General features: G+C 53.1%; 1 protein-coding gene across 5 annotated transcripts in view; it reads left to right on the plus strand.

The window, feature by feature from the left end:
- NDRG1 (N-myc downstream regulated 1) overlaps positions 1–20,894 on the plus strand; it is a 55,682-nt gene that overhangs the window by 5,652 nt on the left and 29,136 nt on the right. For 3 of the 5 annotated variants that reach the window (XR_016388279.1, XR_016388278.1, XM_022555203.3), the window contains exons 2-3: positions 6,570–6,650; positions 9,974–10,009. The exons of 1 other annotated variant lie outside the window; for it this stretch is intronic. Coding sequence is in view for 1 of the 4 variants with exons in the window: in XM_022555203.3 (XP_022410911.1) it covers positions 6,588–6,650; positions 9,974–10,009 (99 nt within the window). In the remaining 3 variants the exon portion in view is untranslated. Of the gene's footprint in view, positions 1–6,569; positions 6,651–9,973; positions 10,010–20,894 lie in introns of those variants that run through there. One more of the 5 variants, XM_089898695.1, reaches the window with a different exon arrangement.

Raw genomic sequence — 20,894 nt, forward strand, 5'->3', positions numbered from 1 at the left:
CTCCCTCTTCCTGCTATTGTGTCCCAGACACACTCCCTGACCTTCTTGCTGGTTCTGTGCTCTGGCCGAACACAGACAAGTTCCGTTTCAGCTCTAGACTGGTACCCGGGGAATGCATGCAGCTGGGTGTGTCTTCTCTTTAGTGATTCCTTTTTCATTCTTTCAATATCAGTCAGTTTGTTGAATGCTGCCGAGGTTCAACCTCCATGCAGAGCAGCAGGGGCCTCGAGGAATTCTGATTGTCTGATCTGCTTTTCCGCAGTTGTGTTGTCACTGTTTTATTGACTTTTGAAAGCCCTATTTTTGACTTCCCTTCCCCTCAACTGGGGAACTTTCTTGAAGGTCCAGTGAGTCCAGCCATATTTTTTCCTAGGTTTATTACTTAAGAAAAACATTGAGAGTTAAGGCCACCAAGTTCCTCACCCTCCCCAGAGCCTTGGGTTTCGAAAGGTCCAGAAAACATCAAGAGAACCCACCAACTGCCTGGTAGCTTGGCATCAAAATCTCTTTGGCAAAGAAAGGACCAAAGAACGCATTCACAGCAAGGCAGAAAGAGGCAAGGCATACCCCAAGGCTACTTTCCTTGAGGTTAACGCAGACGGGGGTCTTTTCTCTGGAACCTTCCAGGGATCCCTGTATTCGGGGAAGATGTTGTGGCGACAGCAGCACCCATTGATCCCCCCGCCCCCCTTTTAAATTCTGTTCTATAAAGAGTCCAGTGTGCTGGAAAAAACACCGCTTTCATGTGGCTTGGAAACCAGGCGTGTTCTGGAGCAGACAAAATCTGGACCACTGGCTGACCGTCACAATCGATGCAAACTTATCAACAATCGCTCCTGGGCCCTCTCTCTCTGCTTCACTGAAGGACTCCAGGAGGCTGTGGTCTGTCTGCGCCTGCCCTGCACACCTGCACCCACGTCGAAGGATGGAGTCTAGGCCTTAAGGGAGTCACATGGGCCTTGGCGTTTGAGCCTCAGGTGACCCATCTGTAAGCTGGGATGATCAGATCCACATTCTTCCAGGGACCTCCTTGAGGAACAGATAGAACAATGCAGTGAACCCTTTTTCAAAGTATTGGATTTGCCATGTCAGGAAGGCACTCTGGGGAAAAGCTAAACACTGAAGTCCTTCTGGGTATTGTGAAGAGAGAACAGAAAAGTCTAAGATGTGGGCTGGGCCTCTCATGGTGGCTCAGGGGGGCTGAGAACCCACAGGAAGATCCCGGGTGGTATTGCAGGGAAGGGGGCCTCTCGTGGTGGCTCTGGGGGGCTGCCCATGGTAGAGGGAGAAACACATGGCTCCCCCAGCTGATCCACACAGGGGAAGCCTCCTGGGCACACATATAGCCCATCCTCAGCACATCCTCACCCTGGGGCTGGGTGCATGGTATGTATGTCTATTTAGAGTAAGCTGGTGTCGTGGTCAACTGTCCCCTTTAAGGTTGCTTTAAGCTGTGCCATCTTGATGCTTGGTGACTTGGGGTACATTTCATAATCTCTCTGTGCCTCCGTTTTTCCCTGTCAGATTGTTCACGATAAGGTCCACCTTCTAGTGTTGCTGGAAAGCTCCAAGGAGGGACAGAGTTTGGAGCCCAGGAGGTGCCATAGAAGTTCTTGTTGCTGTGATCCTGCTGTGTGTGTGCAGGGTTTTGGCCACTCCTGCTGAGATGGGTGCATCTTGGGGCTCCTAGAGCACATCCTGGATGTTTGTCTGCTGGACACCCCCGCCCTGCCTCGGGGGAGTTCTAGGGGCCCAGCAGAACTTGCAGATAGGTCCCCCTGTGTGGCTTGCTAGAAGAGTGCCAGAGCTGGAGGGAGACTCCTGTTTAATGGACAGGGAAGGGGTCGAGGCTGGGAGGAGAGGTTCTTCCAGGTTCCCAGGGCAGATGGATCCAGGCAGAGCCAAGCTGCATGGGGCCCTGGTAGGACCCCAGGGTGCACGGCCCTTTTGTCTGCGTGCAGCACACTCCCGCCTAGGCTCCCATCCATCCTGAGCTTTGGGGACCATGTGCTGTCCATAGAACACACACCACATATTTAGTAGATGGGAAGCCAAGGCCCAGGGAGGGGATGAATGACTTGGGGAAAGTCATGTGAGGGGGTTCCCATGCCCCAACTCCTAAGCAGTGTTCCTGCTGCTCTACCAGGGTTTTTGAGAATCCCAGGCTGTGTCCCCTCGCTCTCCCGGTGACTGGTTAACAGCTCTCACGTGACCTCATTGCCTGAAATGCCTCTCTGCCCACTGCCTTCCCAGTCCCCGAGGTCACCTATGTCCCTCCTCTGGACAAATCTCAGTCTTGGCTTCCCTGGAACCCATGAAGTCCAGCTAATTGCTGACTGACTCCTGGGTCTGTTGAACTGGAAAGGTATTTGCCCGCCCCCCTTGGGCCTTTGTTACTCATTGACCTGTGTGATGGTGCATTGGGTCTGATTGCTGGAAACCCATGTGGCGCCTGCTGAAGCTCTTCTCTGTGTCCCCTGCTTGCTGGGCCACTCCGGGACTAAGAATGTATGAAACATAGACTTGTGTCCCCACAGATGTCCGCGGTCTCTGAGGCAGCCAGAAAAGTGCACTGATTAATTAAGCAGCTATTTGCCACATTCTGTGTGCCATAGTTTCATTTAAGCCCCGCTGCTACTCACTGGGAACAGGAGTTGTTATGCCCATTTTATAGATGAGCAGACTGAGGCTCAGAGTTTAGATCACAGAGCCCATGAATGGTGATGCCCAGGTCTGACCCTTAAGTCTCCCCGCCTAGCTCCTGGCTACCTTTCACTTCTGCGATGTTGGTTTTCTCAGAATTCCTTCTGGGCAAGTAGGTGGGAAAGGAAAATGCGGTATAAACCAGTCTGGCAGCTGGCGTTGTGACCTGGAGCCCTGTTTTGGGCACGGAGTGGGGTTTTAGCAGAAGGAGGCCTGTCCCAACCTCATTTCCTGTCTGGAGCGGCTTCCTTCTGTGCTGAGACACAGTTGGCAGGTACGGCCCCATCCCCATGCTGCAGGGTGGCTGGGAGTCGGACTCCTGGGCTCCCACCCCTGTGCCCTGCGTGGCCTGGCCCTGTCACCCCCTGTCCATTGCATGATTGCCTCAGCCCTTTTCAGTCCGACGCTGCGCTGGGACTTTTCAGGAGGCCGTGGAGAAGGGCGGGGACGGGCATCCAACGCTCGGCCTCAAGTGCAGGGAGAGAGCTTGCTGAGCCAAGTTGGGCCTCAGGTCGGCTGCGGGGAGTGACCCTGGTGTGACCCTCCGAGTGGCACCTGGTGGGGGCGGGGGCACCAGCCAGAGCACCCAAATCAGGTCACCTCCCATCGGTCCCTGACTTGTCACATAGTAGAGTTGTCAACGGAGCTACCAGGGGTCCTTTCTCTCTCTGCTCAGTGCCTGTCGCATGAGAACCTACTGTACGGGAAAGCCACCTCCGGGTAAATTGCCGTGCAGTCCACGCTTGCTGGAACAGATGGTCTTTGAGGGCTAGTCTTGCCGGGGGGGCGGTGGCAGATAATAGGAAGGGGGGGCACGAGGGGCTGCTGGGAGATGTCCCTGGCTTCGCCCAAAGCACGTCAGCTTTCTTCTTAAAGACAATCAATTTTTATGTACTGAACTTCCTTATAAGGTTTCCTTCAGGCAAACAGCTTCTGAACCAAAAGTTTGCGAAGTTTTTGGATTGAGGCGACAGAGACAGGGTGAGGGCTGGCCTCAAGTGGCCTAAGTCGGCAGAGCTGGGTGCCAAGCAGGCTGTCTTCTTGCTCCTCCAGTAGCGCAGGGAGGGCGGTGGGGGGCATGGGGAGGGGGAAGGTTCAAGGTGCACCTCCTGCAGCCCATTTGGGCAGCCTTGGTTATTGCGGGCAGTGACCTAGACGGAGGTCCCGGCCAACTCTTCCTGTTGGGACATTTGCAGTTACGGTTATCAGCTACAGGCTGCCCCGGGCCTGCAGGCACCCCCCTGCCCCGGACAAGGAGAACTGGAGCGTCCCTCTGCTTTATCTGGTCTCCCTGCAGACTTCAGCGTCCTGGGGACGTCACTAGTTGCTTCTTGGTCTAGGCCAGGGTGTCTCAGCCTCTTCCCTACTGGGACCAGATAATTCTGCTGCGGGAGCATCCTGTGCGCTGTCGGGTGATTAGCAGCTGCCCTGGCCTCCACCCACTAGATGCCAGTAGCATCGCCCAGTCATGATGATCAAGAATGTCTCCAGACAGCGCCAAATGGAGGGGGGGGGGGAAGAATCACCCTCGTTTAGACAAACACCGGGATAGCTCTCCGTGGGCTCCGCCCTGAGCCTCCCCAAGGCCCTGAGCACATGGAGGGCGGGGCTCCGGGAGGCGCCCTCACCCAACCTGCCCAAAGCAGCGATTCTCAAATGCTGATGTTCAAGGGATTCGTGCCAGTTTTCAACCCACTGTCTCTTGGGGTCTGGGAAGCTGGGTTGTCGGAAGGAAAAGAAGGCGTGGAGTAAAGAGGTTTCTCTGGGAGCATGTTTGGGAAGCCAGGAAGGTTGGACTTGAACTATTTCTTGTTCTGAAAGAGGATGAGGGGGCAGGTAGAGGCCAACAGTCTAGTGGGATCATGGCACCTGGCAGCCAAGGAGACCTGAGCACACCGGGCTGAACTGCAGTCTGGGATGAGCCCTTATAAATGTAGACCTGTTTTCACAGTGTTTCACTCTTGTGGTCTGGTGATCATGTAAGAGTGAATTTACATACAAACATTGCTCTGAAGCTGCACGAAAGCCGTTCATCTGTCTATTCAACAAGCGAGTTGAGGCCCGACTTTGCACCTGGCTGTGATGCTAGGAGCTACAGGTAGGGAAGGGAAGGGGCCGGGTAGGCTACCTGTCCTAAGGAACTCGCACAGGGGGCTGAAGGAGGCCTGCCCGGGCCCGCGCAGGGGGTAGCGGGAGACCCCGACTTCATCCCTGGCTTCTGAAGGAGCCCCTGTGAAATGTAAAGTCCTTTCCCTCTGAGCACGAACGGTGGCGTTGCCAGAGCCCCGGGCTTCTGGAAGTCTCCCTGCGCTGTGTAGGCGAGGTGTCCCACGGCCAGGGTCTCGGGACCACGAACACGCTGAGTTAGCAAGGCCGACAGACCTTGGCTTTTCATGCCTCCTGCTTCCAAGCTGGCAGCTGCCCAGCAATGTTCACAAATATAAAACCGACTTTGTTTTCAGAATGTTCTGGAGCCTGGACTCCAAAGGCTGCATAAAGGCATTCTTGTGGGGCTGGCTATCTACTGGGGAAAATCGTGCCGGGGCCCCAGACCCGAGCATCCCAGGGGACCTGCCCACGGAATGCCATGTACAGTGGCACAGGGCTGGGGGCTGGGTGGCCCCTGCTCTGTCGCCCGCTGACCTCTGAGAGGTGTGTCACAAAGAGGGCTCTTGTGGGTTCGGGGAGCTGGATCTTCAGAGGAGCCCCGGGCTGGAAGTTCAGAGACTTGCATTCTCTCTCTGGCTGTTAACGTCTGCGGGGAGCTTGGGGCGAGGTCCCCATCCCGGAAAGGAGCAGCGTGAGGGCCGAGGTCAGGCGGCTTTTCACCAAGTAGCCGACGCGGAAGGTCTGGGTCTGTGACCTGAGGGTCTCTGGCCTCCTGTCACTTACTTCTTCACCCTGTCTCGTCGGCCTCTGCCTGCAGCCCGGAACCCTCATTCTGGACTCTTTGTGCCTCACCCCGGTACTGGTGGGCGCTTCGTTCTCCCAGTTTGACTATTCATCCGTAACAAGAAACGTTTATGCCACCAGGTCCTTGATTAGGCACCCAGGTGTGCGCTCAGTAACTGTCACCGCCCAGGCCTCGCTCCCCAGGGAGTCGATTATGGTGGCATTTCCGCCGCCCGAACTCGGCTCAGCTTAGCTCTTTTGGTTCTTCTGCACTTGCCTGGGCGTCAGAGCCAAGGAGGACCTCTTCTGCCGCACCCCGATCTCTGCCCCCACCCCGGCCCTCCCCACCCCTGCTCTCCCACCCCTGATCTGGCTCATGCAGTGCTTTTTGCCTCTAAAGTCCTTTTTCTTTCAAAATCCTCCTGAGTGGTCAGTGTCAGACCCCTTGGCGTGAGGTGTTCCCTGCCCCCTGCCCCTCTTCCCCCAGCATGGAGCAGAGTGCCCTGCACAGAGCTGGACACGGGGGCATCTGCGTGGCCGCCCCTCTGTTGGGGCCCCTCTAGTTTGAGGATGAAGAAGGAGGAAGCTAGTGCCATGCCTGCCTGTGGCGGGCCTCCGCGACCTTCTGCCCCCTTTTGGTCGTCAAGCTGGGGCTGCCTGACTTTGGGCTCGGCAATGTGGGCCTCCTTCGAAAATGCAGGGAGAAACGTCCTCGGTGTGGTGGGTGGTCCTGGACTGGGCGTGAGGGCCTGGTTTTGAGTGTAGATGCGTCCGTAAGCCTCAGTTTCCCATCCTAGGAAATCTACTCCCCTGGGTCCCCAGGGGCAAGAGTGGGATGGGATGGGGCGGTGGGCAGGAGGTAGGAGCTGCTGGGTTGTGCAAGTGAAGGCTTGCTCCCTGGCCTCAGATTTGCTCCTTTCTGAAAACATGTCTCAGCAGGAAGCGCTAACCTCCTGGTCTCTGTCCCTTTGTAGGCAGGTGACAGCAGGGACATGTCTCGGGAGCTGCAGGACGTGGACCTCGCTGAGGTGAAGCCTTTGGTGGAGAAAGGGGAGGTGAGTGGAGATGCCCCTGGCTAACCCCATCCCGTGCCCACTCGTACACAGGCATACGTGTGTGCACAATAGGAACACGCATGCATGTACACTGCCACATGTGTATACATGCACACACACGCACATGCCCACTGCTTCCTGGTTTCCACAGGTCACCTTGTCCAGGGATGCAAAGGGACAAGAAGTACCAGTTCAAGTCCCAGCTTGGCTCCCGAGTGCTAAGGCACTGTGGCCAGGCCTCTCACCCACCACTGGCTTTTCTGCCCTCTCCTCACTGATCTCATTTGTGAAGTAAGGACATTGAACCAGAGTTCCTCTAATCACCTCCACCTCTGGCATCCTGTGGTTCTAAAACCTGCAGCATGAAGTCCATTGTCCATCGACTCTGTCTGCCCCATAGCTTAGAGGTTAAGGCCACATACACTGGGACCAGACTCTCTATGTTCAGATCCTGCCTGTGACACCCAGCAGCTTTGTGACCACTGGCAAATCCTTCAACCTCTTTGTGCTCCAGGCCCCCAACTTTAAAAAACAGTGACACTAGGACTTATGTCATGGGGCCAGGGTGAGGAAAGAGTGGGTTAATTCATGTGGAGCCGTTAGAACCCTGTCCGCCCTGAAGGGGACCAGCTTTGCTCATGAGCTCTTGTTGCTACAATTATTACCATCTTTTTGGGCAAATCTTTCAGGCCGACAAGTCCTCCCTGTTGGAAACAGAAGCCCCTGCCCTACAGCCCAGCCTGGCATGATCCATCCTGGACCGGCTGTGGATGGATGTGAAAAGGCTTTTCATTTACATAGTTGACGCTGTATTTTAAAACTATGTTCGTGTCCCAGTTCTCACAGAGCCTCTTAGCGGCCGGTGATGAGACACCTTTTTTTAAAATGTAAAGCTCAGGTTCAAAAGTGCAGTTACTCTAAGGTCAACTGAATGCTTTTGAAAGTAAAATTAGCATGCATGAGCCACGTCCTGGGTGCCTGTCTCTGGGCCAGTCACACTTCATGGGTTTTCTCCTGCTAAACGGAAGGATAAGGCTGTGGTTGATTAGAAACTAGGTTCATTGATTGTTCCCATTTTACAGAAGAGGAAGCTGAGTCTCCAGGAGGTTAATTTGTCCTCTTGGGTTGGTCACATGGTTACAAAATGTGGGGCTTGGAGCCAAGCTCAGGCCAGCTGCCACTGGAATGGGCTTATGACTCTGCTAGTGGCTGCTCTGTTTTAGGTCCATTAGTTCATGGAGTTTTCATTATGAAAGTGGGAGGCAACTTTCTATTTCCCATTATATAGATAAGGAAACCGGTCTTGTTGGGAAGGGAATTGCCCAAGTTCATTTGGATAGATGACACAGCTAGTATTAGAAGCCAGGCCAGGCGAAGCTGCAGAATGCTTGAGATCATTGCCATGCTAGGGGTCTGCAGACATCTGCTATAAAGGGCCAGATGGTAGTATCTTAGGCTTTGAGGACCACATGGTCTCTGTTGTAACTACTCAGTTTTATAGTTACCGCATGAAAGCAGCCCTAGACAATATGTAAGCAAATGGGCTTGCTGTGTTCCAATAAAACTTTATTTACAAAACAAAAGTTGGAGGAATGGGGAGGGCCATAGTTTGCCAGCTACAGTACTATTCACTATTCATGCTCCAAATCCATTTCCTCTTCTGTCTGAATCTTTGACACAGTATTGAAAAGCAAACAAACAAGAAAAAAATCAACCCCTAGGTGATACAAATACATATCAACATATTCTTATCCCTTTTGAAAAACCATATGAAATAGTATACCATGCTTTGCTTTATTTATTTATCCACTTACGATGGAGACCTTTCCAACGTCAGTCCATAGAGCACTTGCTTCTCTCTTTCCAGTGTCACAGTGTTCCACCACATTTATTTGACCAGTGCCCTGTATGTGGACACTTGGGTCCGCATTGCCATTACCAGCAGTGCTGCAGGATGTTCATACACTCGTTGGATCTTACATGTACATCATTTCGTACACACGCAGGTGCAGCTCTAAGGTAAACTCCCCAAGTGGCATCGCTGAGTGCAAGGGTAAATGCGTTTTTAAACACAGCATTTATATATTTTAGGCATCACAGTGCTACCCTTGGAAAATTTTACTTCTCAAACAAACGTCTAAAAGATTATCAACTCCAGGTTACATGTCAGCCTGTCTCTAAGTAGATATTGACCCTTTCTTTCAAGGTTTAGATGGAAGTAAACCTTCCAATTCCTTAGATTGACTCAGCAAAGCGTTTTTAATTAGGTTTGCTGTTGGGAAGTTCTTCCTGATGTCTGTCCTCAATCTCGATGACCTCTGCACTCTTGTTAACATATTGAAGGTTAGGGTTGTTCAGAATAGCTTTTCTACTCCCTCCTAGCAACACACACACACACACACACACACACACACACACGAAGTATTTTTGGCCACATTTGCTTCCACCTGAATTTATCAAACTCCCTAATGTTCTTAACCCCAGCCCCAGGGGGTGTGAAGCTATTTTAATCTCTCTCAGCAGGCGGCTGTTACAATCTTATCTTCCAACCCCTGGCTGTCCCAAGGGGTCCTCCTTCCCCTTCTGTCACCTCTTTTGCCTTTTGCTCTGCTGAGCTGTTTTCTTTCACGGTGGGTAGTGGTGGGTCTAACTGGGCCTCCGCTTTCAGGGGGTGTTTGAACTCCATCTCTGAGCTGAGAGGAAAGCATGCCAGTAACATCTCTTGGAAACTTTGGCCCAGGTGGCTCCAACTTCGACTCTGAGCTGTACTTCCACTGCTACCCAGGGGACAAGGGCCCCTTTCCTGTCTTCCTGGGCTTGACCTGCCAGTGTCAGCTCTGGTGAAAGATGGAATTTGGACTGGACACTCAGAATTGTTGGATTGAGGGAAATGCTCTGTTCTCCTCTTCCACCCATGAGAGATTGGATTTTAATCTAGATGATAGGCTGTTGTGGAAGAAATTTAAAGGCAGTAACATGGTCAGTTTTGAGCTTTAAAAGTGTAGCACATAGGTGGAGACAGAGAGATCAGTTAATAGGCAATTACAGTCCTGTATCTCTCAAGCTTGTGGTCAGCTTAGACCTTCAGATCTTTTTTCACTAAGGCTGCAGTCAAAAAGGAATCCATCTACTGTGTCTACTTTTCTGCTGGACTGCAATTCTTTGAGATGAAAAGTCTCTCTCTGTAAGGCATTAGAGAGGCCCCACAGAGGACATAGGGTAGATATAACAGACTCAGGGCATGGAGAGGTCTGTGTGTTCTGACATAATTTCTCTGCCCCGGGAAACTGATGAAACTGACCACGTCTCTTGTCTTTCCACAGACCATCACTGGCCTCCTGCAAGAGTTTGATGTTCAGGCAAGTAGAAGACGTGCCTTCCCTTCCCCCTTTCCTACTCTGTCTTCTCTCTTTTCCTCTTTCTTCCATTGGTTAGATCAGTGTTCAGATGTTAGGGGTAAGGGGAGAGAAGGAAGTGGCCTCAGCTGATTCCCCACACTCAGCTTCTCTCCCCGGAGAGAAGTGCGTTTGAGTTCTGGCCAAGGGCGTAGGAGCCAGTTACCCCCTGTGAAAGCAGGACAGATATCCAGCCCCCTTCAACCCTGCAGAGCTGGGCAGAGCTGTGGGGCGTGTGTGGAGGGAATGGCAAGACACTGAGTGGGCTTGGGACCCTGCGATGGGAGGGAATGGAGGAAGCAGAGGCTTGACGTTCTTGGCTGTGCCTGGGAAAGTGAAACCAGCCTTCTCTGTGGTTTTCTGGCTCCATCTCTGCTCCAGGTTGACATGAGAGCTAGGTGGGAGGTGCATCTGAAGGTCTGTCCAAGAACAAGTTTTGGGGAGAGTGGGTTGGCCTCTCATGGCCCAGGGGCGGGTCAGAACCTCAGGAACTGTAAATCCTGGACTCATTATCCCAAAGCGACATGGGCCCCATGCCGTGCCAGGTGCTGGGGGTGGAGCCGGAAGCCTGAGCACATCCAGGTCTTGTGGGCTTCCCGGAAAAGACAGGACCGAAGAGAGACCAGATGCAGGCCGTCACGCTCACCTGGACCTCTGCCTGCACATCACACAGGTGCCCGGGCTTCCGGCCCATTCTGAGCCCTGCGTCTCCATCATACCTTTCACCCCCTTCCCCCCCAAATACCTCACTCATCCTCCTGGATCTCGTATTTCAACGACCGGCCCAGCATCCACCAGAGGCTGGGAATCTTGGCGTTGTCTTTGGAAGGGAGGGGAGAGAGGGAGAGGGGTTGGAAACGTCGGCTGGGGTGAAATCAGGGAGGTGAATGTGCGAAGATCACACTCAAGGTGTGTGGGCCTTAGTGCACTTATGCGTCATCCTGGCTATACCTGGAGACCCCCCTGACCCGCGCCCGTGGAACCCACAGGGTGTGTCCGAGGTGTTGGTTCTGTCCGGCCGTTTGTTCTCTGAGGCCAACACATCCTACTGGGTAACACTGACTTGTTCAGAGCACACTTATTACATCACCACTGTGCACCAGGCCCTGGACATCCAGACGTGTGACACCTGAACTCCGCAGGGGACACCCCACTGAACCCCAGCAGCGCTATGCAGTCAGGATTGCTGTCTCCATTCTTAAAGCTGGGGAAACAGGCTCAGAGGTTAAGCGTGCCTGGCCCTCAGTTGCACGGCTAGACAGTGCCTGGTGTGATTTGACTATGAAACCTGCTTTTACGGCCTCCTAGCAGCGTCTGTGTCAGGACCAAGAGCAGGCAGCCTGAGCAAGGGTTAGCAGCCATCACGTGCCCTTTACTTAAAAGCGGTGCTGGCTTGGCTTGAAGGCGACTCCGTGAGCTGGCAGGGATGCCGCCTGCCCGAGGGAGGTCCTTCTAGCCTGGGGCCCTCTCGCCTCCCTTGCTGTCAGTGGGCGTCTGGGGCAGTCTGCAGGGACAGCTTGGGCTGGGACAGGTCATTTCCACCCCAGGGGTTTGTGATTAAAAGCAGCTGAGCCTGGAGATGCCCTCTCACCCCCCAGGAGCAGCTCTCTGACTCATCAACCCTGGGTTTATAGCATCACTGCTGTCCCAGCCTCTCGGTGCATCTGCAGTGGATGAACTCAGATCAGGGCGGGCATCTCCCCATTTTATGAACGAAGAAACTGAGCCACCCAGACGGTGAAACTTGCCACAGTCAGGCCATAGCTGAGATGTCATGGCATCTTGAACAAAAGCATCTTTTTTTCCCCCTTTTTTGAGTCAGGCCAACCGGATTTAATTCTAGCTGACCCTTTCAAGGTGTGTGCCCTTGAACAAGTTAACTCTTCTGAGCCTCCCTTACCCTCCATCTGTAAAATTAATAAAACAGTAAGAATGACTGATTTTGAGCCCTTACTATGTGCCAGGCACTGTTCTAGGCAGGCCGCCTTTACTTTACTTTACTTTACTTAAGTGCACGCATTTACTTTCTGCAAGAGCCCTGGGTGTGGGCTCTGGTATCACCTTATTGCAGATGAGCAGTGCCTCCAGGTCATGCAGACAGGGAGGCCCCCCCCGACTTCCGGGCCCTCTCCCCATCTCTCCTGGCTGTAACTCAGACACCAGTGCCGTTCACAGCGGCGCTTACTGCTCAGAAAGCAGAGGCCACACTCTGCAAGAATGCAGGTCATAGGCATGGATGGACATGTGGAAGTCACCCTTAGACTCCGGGGTCTGGGAACCCCCTGAGCCACCAGCTCCCCCCTGCACATGTCCCCGGGGGTGGGAGGAAACGTGGTCAGACCTCCAGGCACACTTTCTTCTCTGGGGTCACTGCTGGCGGGGGCTCAGCGGGGTGGTGTTGACTGAGCCTGCAGCCCTACTAGAGCTAGAAGCCAGGCCACCCGGTGGGCTCAGCCCACCTTTGTGCAGAGGAACAGAGAGGGACCTGGGATGGGTAGGACTAGGGCAGCTCCCTGGGTCCAAGACTGAGCCAGGAGGCGGGGCTATGAGTAGCTCAGGCCCAGGACAACGGCTAGTCACTCAGCCCCACCCATCACCGACCGACCATGTCTGGTTCGTTCGTCCCACTGTGACTCAGACTGTCAGCTCCCTGCACCTTCTAGGCCATCAAAGGTCGGGGGACCCGAACCCATCACTTCACTGGCTGTATCGGCACCCAAAACACAGACCTCGGTCTTCAAGGAGCGCTTGGTCTCATGGGACACGGCCTCTGGTTGTACTCTGTTATACTTGTTTAAGAAGAAGAGAGTCAGCGTTCGGAAGCCACTTGCCTGAGGTCCCCTGCAGTGACAGGAAGGTGGCACCAGACCCCGAGCCTTGCCTCTTCCAGCCCTGAGAGCTTCCCGTTCTGCCCACGCCTGATGAGGCTGGTTTAATGGTGCTTCCTGCGAGCCAGGCCCTGTGCTAAGGGCTTCCCGGCCAATATCTCATTTAACTCCTCAACAACAGCATAAGCAGAGGTACCATTATCTTCATCGTTCAGGTGGGGAAGCTGAGGCCGGAGGCTGGGACTGGGTATCCCACCCAGGTCTGTCGGAGCGGGAAGGAAGCCCGTGCTCTTACTGTGCTGCTCCCGGGCCGAGGTCTCTGCCTCTCCCGTCCCCGGGCCAGAGCTCCCCCCGCTGGTCTCTTGTCTCACAGGACACTGGGTACATGGGGGTGCTCTGGGAAAGTGGGAGGTGAATAGGTTGTCTCCAGGGGTCCCAGGTTTGGCTCACCCAGCCCCTCAGTTTACACCTGGGGAAACTGAAGGACAGAGAAAGAGGGGAATCGTTTGTCCAGGGTTGTGAGGTGCGGGCAGCTGAGGGTGATGACATCTGATCCTCTGTCTGGTCGTTTCCCACCCTCCTGAGAACAGGGAGAGACGAGTGACAGGGCAGTAGAGCTGCAAAGATGCAGCAGCTGTGGCAGCCGCGGCCCTGGCTGTTTGATGGGCTCAGGGGGCTGTGAAGCTTGAGTGGCAGCCTCAGGGGCTGGCTGATCATTCGGGGCTGGGCTGGGCGGGGCTCCGGGCAGGGAGACTAACGTACTTTCTCTGTCACTGAAATGTCAGCTCTTGGTCCCGCTCCCGCCACCGAAGCAGCCATCCCCTCTGTGCTTTCGTCTTCCTGCAGCAGCCTTTGGATGTCCCTCCTCCCCAAGGTCAAGGCCACAGATTCAACCAGACTCGAGAGCCGGGTTTGCCCTTTCTTGGCTGTTTGACCCAGAGCAAGATGCTTCACCTCCCTTCAGCCTCAGTTTCCTCATCTGTGAAATGGGGAAATTCGCTCCAGCCTTGTGTAGAGAGGACAGTGACAGAGGGGAACCCTGATGTGATGTTTCCCAACCAGTATTGGTCCAATAACACACCTGCTCTACCAACTGTATCATGAAGTTCTTCCAATTTTTATTTTTGTGTGTGTGGTGAAACACAGACAACATAAAATTTACCATCCTAACCATTTTTAAGTGTCCACACTTCAGGGGCATGAAGTACATCCATAATATAGGGCAGCCATTACTTCCATCCATCTCAGCACTCTTTCTTTTTAAAAAATTTTTTTAATTAATTTTTTTATTAAAGTATAGTTGATTTACAAAATTTCATTAATTTCTGCTGCACAGCAAGGAGACTCAGTTACACAAGTTTATACACTCCTTTATTATATTCTTTTCCATTATGGTTTATCCCGGGATATTGAATAGAGTTCCCTCTGCTCTACAGTGGGACCTTGGTGTTTATCCATTCTATACGTAACAGTTTATATCTACTAACCCCAGACTCCCAGTCCATCCCTCCCCCACCCCCTTCCCATTGGCAACCTCCAGAACGCTTTCCATCTTGCAAAACTGTAACTGTCCCCATGAAACACTAATTCCCCATTCCCTTCCACCCAGCCCCTGGAAACCACCATTCTACTTTCCGTTTCTAAGAATTTAATTCCTCCAAGTAGCTCACGTAAGTGGCATCACACAGCGTTCGTCCTTTTGTGATTGGGTTCTTTCACCTAATGTCACGTGAGATAAGTTTCATCCACGCTGTAGCCTGTGTCAGAATGTCTTTCCTTTTTAAGGCTGAATAATACTCCTCTATATGTCTAGACCGAATTTTAATTATCCTTTCATCTACCAGTGGACACTGGGGTTGCTTCCACCCTTCTGCTGCTATGAATACTGCTGCTGTGATCATGGGTGTGCAACACCTGTCCAGGACTCTGCTTTCAGTCCTTTTGGGTACGTACCCAAAGTGGAATTGTTGGGTCCTATGGTTATTGTAGATTGCTAAAATTTTGGTCATTCAAGAAGCCTGGAAAACGTAGTTTATCTCTCCTCTGTGAAGATAATTCCTTGCTTCTGTGTCACTCTTGACAGTTTGCCAAGCACTGTTATGCACTCCCTTCTCCGGGCACAGGTAGTAGCAAGAGCAGGGGACAGGAGTTTGGGGCCTGCGCAAGCGAACTTGAAGGTGGCTAAGGCTGGAGTGGGCGGGCTGCCACGTCCTCTCAACATCAGCAGAGTGGCAACCTGAAGACCACAGAGGTTAGCCTTGGCGAGGGGCTGGGGAGGCAGGAGACGGCTCATCAACATCGTGCCCCAGCCTGGGCTGAGCCCTCCCAGTGAGTCCCAGAGCTCTCCTGGGAGGTGGATGCATTTTCCCAATTGTGCATTCCTTTGTTTCTGGAACAAATGTCTGCTCTGTGTCTGGCATTGTCTTAGGTGCTGGGGATACTGGAGTGAGCCTGACAGGCAGTGAGCCCTCTTTCCAGGGGCTTCAGTTCTAAACGAATAGCTCAGCACCATATTCCCAGTGTGTTGCCGGGTTTTGCTTTCCTACTGCTCACAACAAACTCTGTCTTCATCTGACAGATGGAGAGCCTGAGCGCAGAGAGGTTCAGTCGCTTGCCTGAGGTCACGGGGTGGGAGAGGGGTAGGGCTAGGATTGCACCCAGCCTCCTGACTCCCTAGAAGGGGGAGGCAACACACGTGAAGGATTCAGCAAAATGACAACCCCAGCTACTGTAGGGGCTTGGAAGACGATGGTGCAGGTTGATGAGATGGGGCAGGTTAAGGGGTTGGGAAAGGCTTTTGGAGGAGGTGACATTGGACTGAGACCTGAGTGATTTGTGAAGTCATATGACAGGAGGAGATTAGGGACCGATCACCCATGCAGAGGCATTGGCACATGCAGAGGTCCCTCTGGCTTGGATTCTGAGTCCTCCAAGGGCAAAATGTATTCTTCCTGTAAGCTGTTAATAGGATCCATCTTACAAATGAATCACAATATTTGAGCTGCATCCGCGTGCCGAGTGACACTTTGTCAAGGTTGTTTCCAAAAAGATCTTTGGATAAAACTATATTCATTTAGATTTGGCTACTAGATCTTGTTGACTCATGATATCTGTCAAGGTTTCCCAGATTTCCAGCAGTCTCTAAAATCGTGGGCGTGGGTCGCTGAAGGATGTCCTTCAGAGGATGCCGTGCACCGTAATGGCTGACGTTCTCTGGGTCACGGGGCGGGAGCAGAGGCTGACAGCACCTTGGTCAGCGGTGCCTGCAGAGCGTACCAGCGCGGAGACTCTCCCACCCACCCTGACCTTGGATTCACGCGGCAGCTCCTGCAAAACGACAGTCTCCTGCCTGCTGTGGGCTTCAGCTTCTCTGAGGAGCCAGGCGGGGGCCCAGGCTTTCCCAGGAGCTTTTGTTGAATCTTTTGGGACTTTGTACCCTCATGCCTTCTTGACAGATGAGGAAACTGAGGCTTTCCCATGGCCAGCGACTGTGCCGGGGCCGCATCGAACCCAACTCTGCCCCAGATCAGCTCTCTCAACCACGACATGTACTGCAGTGCTAGATTCTAGGTCACCTTTGCAATTTCTATCAAAAAGGATCTGGCCAGGTAGATAATCTGAACAGTGCTATGGTGGGTTTATGTTCAAGCCCTTGAGGGGGAGCTGCTGTAAGGACCCGAGAACTGACATGCCTCAACGGCAGCCCACTTTCATCTGTTCATTTAGTTGGTCCTTATGGCTCATGGAATCAGGGCCCTGTCTGGGCAGCGCTTTGGGAGTTGAGTTTAAGGAGGCTGAGCTGCCTCACTGTGTGTGTCCCAAAGCAGCCAATGTTATTTTTCGAGGAGTATTTGGTACTTCAGCATTTTGACTAAATCGGGCAGACTCGTTTCCTTTCCCAAAGTGGTCGAGAATTTTTTTTTTTTTTTTTTTTTTGCATGAATCAAAATACACATTGTTAGCCCAGAGGTCCTCAGTGAGAAGCAGCTCCAGATCTGCTGTCTTAGGAGACAGCTTAGCTGCCAGAGCAGATGGCATCTCTGCCTTATCTCTTCTGGCCTGACGCCACCTTAGGATGGGCAGCTCTTGAGACCCTACTTTGTCCCCCCTTGGAGAGGCTCTGGAGCCCTCAGAGCACAGAGCTGGGTGGGCGGCTGGCCTGAGGTGCTGGGGCTGCAGGAAGGAAGTGGTTTGATCTGACTCTGCAGAGAAGGTTCTGGCATCAGACTAGGCAGTTGTGTTTGCAAATCTGATGAGTGGGGAAAGTGAGAGTATTTTGGGTTCTGGTTTATTTTCTTTGGCTAGAATTCTAGAATCCAAGAATATCAGAGCTGGCAGATGCTTTGTTATCCAGCCCTACCCCTTCTGCTCCAGGTGGGGAGCCACTTTGTGGAAGGCCACTGAGGGGAGGGAAGAGGTGGGAAGGGAACAAATGGGTATTTGCGTGCCCACCCGTTGTCTCAGGGCTTCCCTGCCAAGGTGGGAAATGATACTCTCCTTAGCAGATGAGAGACCAGTTTGGAGATGTTAAGAAACTCGTCAAAGGGTATTATTGAGATAGTCCTAAATTTGGTCCATCTGACTGTTAGATACATACTAAACCATGGGAGTCGTAAGAGCTGGTGTATCTTGAGCGTCAGCTGTTTGTCAGAAACTGTCCTGCCCTCTCTTCCTGCATCATCTCATTTAATCCTCAAAACAACCCTTTAATAGAGGTTTTTGTTGCCAACCGCGCTGAAGAGACGGGGGTTTAAGGGACTTGCCCAGTGTCACACGATGATGAGATAGATGGCAACGCTTGACTCAGTGCGGAGCCAAAGGCCATATAACTGGGGGGGGGGGGGAGGGCGGCGTGGGGACAGCAGAGTTGAGTCCACTGCTCATCACTTCCCGCTCAGGGGCTGGGTAACTTCCTTTGGCCCCAAATCTCCTCTCCTGGTGCTATTTCTAATTCCTTCCACCTGGATCTTTAGTTATTTGGATGGTTTGATTTGATTCAGTTTCCATGGGAATCTGTGTTTGTGTGCTCACCAGGGATCTCCAGGCAATGAGCTGATGTTACCCACAGGGCCTCTGGGTGGAGGGGACAGAGGGGGCCGGGGCAGGAGGGGCAGTGGGCCGGAGGGTCTCCTGGGGTCTGGCTTCTGCTCTGGAGCTCCCAGTCTGGTGGAGCTGGGCCAGGGGGCGACGTCTGATCCCCATTGTGTGGGTGCTGACTTTTTTTTTCCCGTCTCTTGGAAGCAGATCAGGTCACAGGGAAAATGGAAATGGTGACCTTTTACGAATTTCTTTCTTGGCACACGATTGCTTCTTGTTTTCCTGCCCCCTGACTGAAGGTGGGAAGACCTCAGAGGCTTGGAAATCCTCAGCCCACCGTTTCCCATCCCCGCCTGCCCCCAGCCTCACTTCTGAGAAAGCAGTTAGGACTTAGAGCAAACTCCGAGCGGCAGATGGCAGCGGCACGCATCTGGGTCAGTGCCAAGGGAGGCTTTGCCTCTTCTGCCCTCCTCTGTGGGCTTCCTGGGAATGCCCTCCTGGTGGAGGGGACAGAGCACCTTGCCCAACAGCGTCCCCGTGATGGGGCTCCGATGGGCTTCCCAGGTCGGTCCAGCCCAGGCCATCAGGCTGACCTAGTGTAGACGCACATCTCTTGGTGTTGCAAAATAGATACAGTGGACAGAAGCGGGTTCAGGTCAGCTTTCCCTCTGCTAGCCCTGCGTTCTTGGGTAGTCACCTGACTTCCTGGGGGCTTAGTCTTCTAACCTATAAAAGTGGGGGTAGTAGCCCTGTCCCCAGGGTGTCACGATTGTGACGTAAACACAGCATCAGACTCAGCATACAGGCCTCCTTTGCCTCCCTCTGCTCCGTGGATGGCCCTGCTTCCACTCTTCCGCTTTTCCCTAATCCAGGAGAGACTTTCCCCCTGATTCTTTCTTGCTTGGAGAATCGCCGTCCTCACGTGGGTTCCAGCTTCCCACTGTATTCCCAGGCTGGCACCCTTTCCCCCGCTACAGATCATTTCCTGACTATAACTCTTCTGTTTCTCCATGTGATGGCAGCATTAAAGAAAGCTGGGAAACGGAGGGAGCTTGGCCCCTTTGAGATCTTCTTCTCTTCTAGGTGTCCCAGTGGGCCAGGTATCAGGACTCAGAGGCCCAAGGGCCTGTCTGGAATCTTAACCCTGTTACCTGCAGCTGTGTAGCTTTGGGTGCTAGGCTTCAGCCCTGGAGGCTGGGTTTTGCCATCTGTGAAATGTCTGTCCTGAGAGCACCGGGGCCAGCCCTGGCTTTATGGTGTTTGTGCGGTAAGGGGACGGCTGCCCTTCTATGCAAATACGATTGTGCTCCTTCCACACACGTACCGTCCCCTGTCAGTCTTCATAATCCATGTGCTCCTTACTGAATGGTCAGGACGAGACCAGTGGCTCAGCCAGGCCTCCCCTCCCCCACTGCGGGCACAGGAGATGGACCAGGAAGATGGGGGAGGGGTTATTGCACATAAAGTTGGTGGTGGGGCAAGCCCCTGGCCTTTTCTCTGGAGCCTCTGTTCTCATGATTTGCCTTGCTTGCCTCAGCAAGCCTTGACTTAATGCTACGTCTGATGACTAAATCAGCTTTCTTTGCCTGCTGTTCCAGAGGGCGCCCTCTGCCCTCAGGCTGTGGCTTGACCAAGGCTTGCTAGACCGAGGGGAGGGGCGGCCCAGCGCGCCAGCTGACTTAGAGCCTGGGTAAGTGTGTCATCCTCTTAGAGTCCAAAGCGTTCAGCGTCTCCCTAGGGCCTGCTGGGCAGGCGGATTATGGAGGGAGGTGCAGCAGCTGGTCTCAGAGCTCTCCTAGATCATCCAACCAGTTGCCTTAAACCCTGGGGACGAGTCCCTGTGGCTTGACAGTAATCGTCTCTGGGGTGGGCATCTGTAACAGCCAGCATGGAGGGAAACGCTGCAACTTCCAAAACACTTTCTGGTCCCTACTAAAAGTCTTGGGAGCATCTCCACAAGCAGAAGGCTTTGTTACTGACCTCAGTTTACAGCTGAGGGGAGGAATTCTCAGAGAAGTCCGGTAACTTGGCCAAGGTCCCATGGTGGGTGTATCGTTAGAATTAATATCACCCAACAAACAGTGCCCTAAACAAGGAAATGGTTGATATTTTCGCTGACCCAGAAGGCCTGGTACAGCAGGCTGTGAATATCACCCAGTCTCAGACTCCTTTCAGCTTCCTGCTCTGCCACCCTGGGCGTGTAGCTTTTGTCCTCATGCTCATAAGATGGCTGCTGAATCCCTGGGCATCTCATCCATGTTCCAGGTAGTAAGCAGGTGGAAGGGTGAAAAAGAAAAATTAAAAGGCCAAGTTTGAGTCTTTAAAAGAATTCTCCTCAGAGCTGCAGCAAATTCTGCTGACATCTCATTGGCCCGAACTGAATCTTCTGACCATCCTTGGCTACAAGGGAGATGTGGAAGGAGAGAATTTCATCAGGCACGTTGCTGGGAATTTTGTCGTAAAGAAGAGGACAACGAATGTCTGGGAGGCCCAGCGACATAGTCTGCCATAGCTCACAAAGCTCCCAAGCCAGAATTGGCAGCTGAAGAGCTGAAATCTTTGAGGACCACTTAGTGGTAGGTTCTGTTTTCACCACCTGCCAGCTTACAGGCAGTGTAGACAGTAGGCATCGGTGCCGTTTCACAACTTACCAGCTTACAGGTGGCGTAGACTGTGTAAATCTCTAAGCACCTTCTCCAGGGCAGAGCAAGCCTTTCTCCCTGGGAATCTGCAGTCAGGCTGGGGAGACGGCTAAGAACCAGATACGTGCCATTGTGGTAAATGCTACAAGGAAGAGGACAAGAGCCATGTGTCCTGTGTACAGTGGGTGGCAGGAGGGGCCACCCCGAGGAAGTGACGTTTGTGCCGAGGCTGTTCCAAGTCAGACACGCCTACTGTACATGCCTGCAGTTTGGGGGCAGATGTGTATTTGGGGAGTGTGGGAGGAGCAGGTGTTATTTCTCTGTTCCATGTACCAGCGTATC

Source organism: Delphinapterus leucas, chromosome 17, assembly GCF_059928025.1.
Source record: "Delphinapterus leucas isolate spDelLeu-1000000601 "Yukka" chromosome 17, BTC_Dleu_Yukka2, whole genome shotgun sequence".
In the NCBI taxonomy this organism is placed as follows: Eukaryota; Metazoa; Chordata; class Mammalia; order Artiodactyla; family Monodontidae; genus Delphinapterus; species Delphinapterus leucas.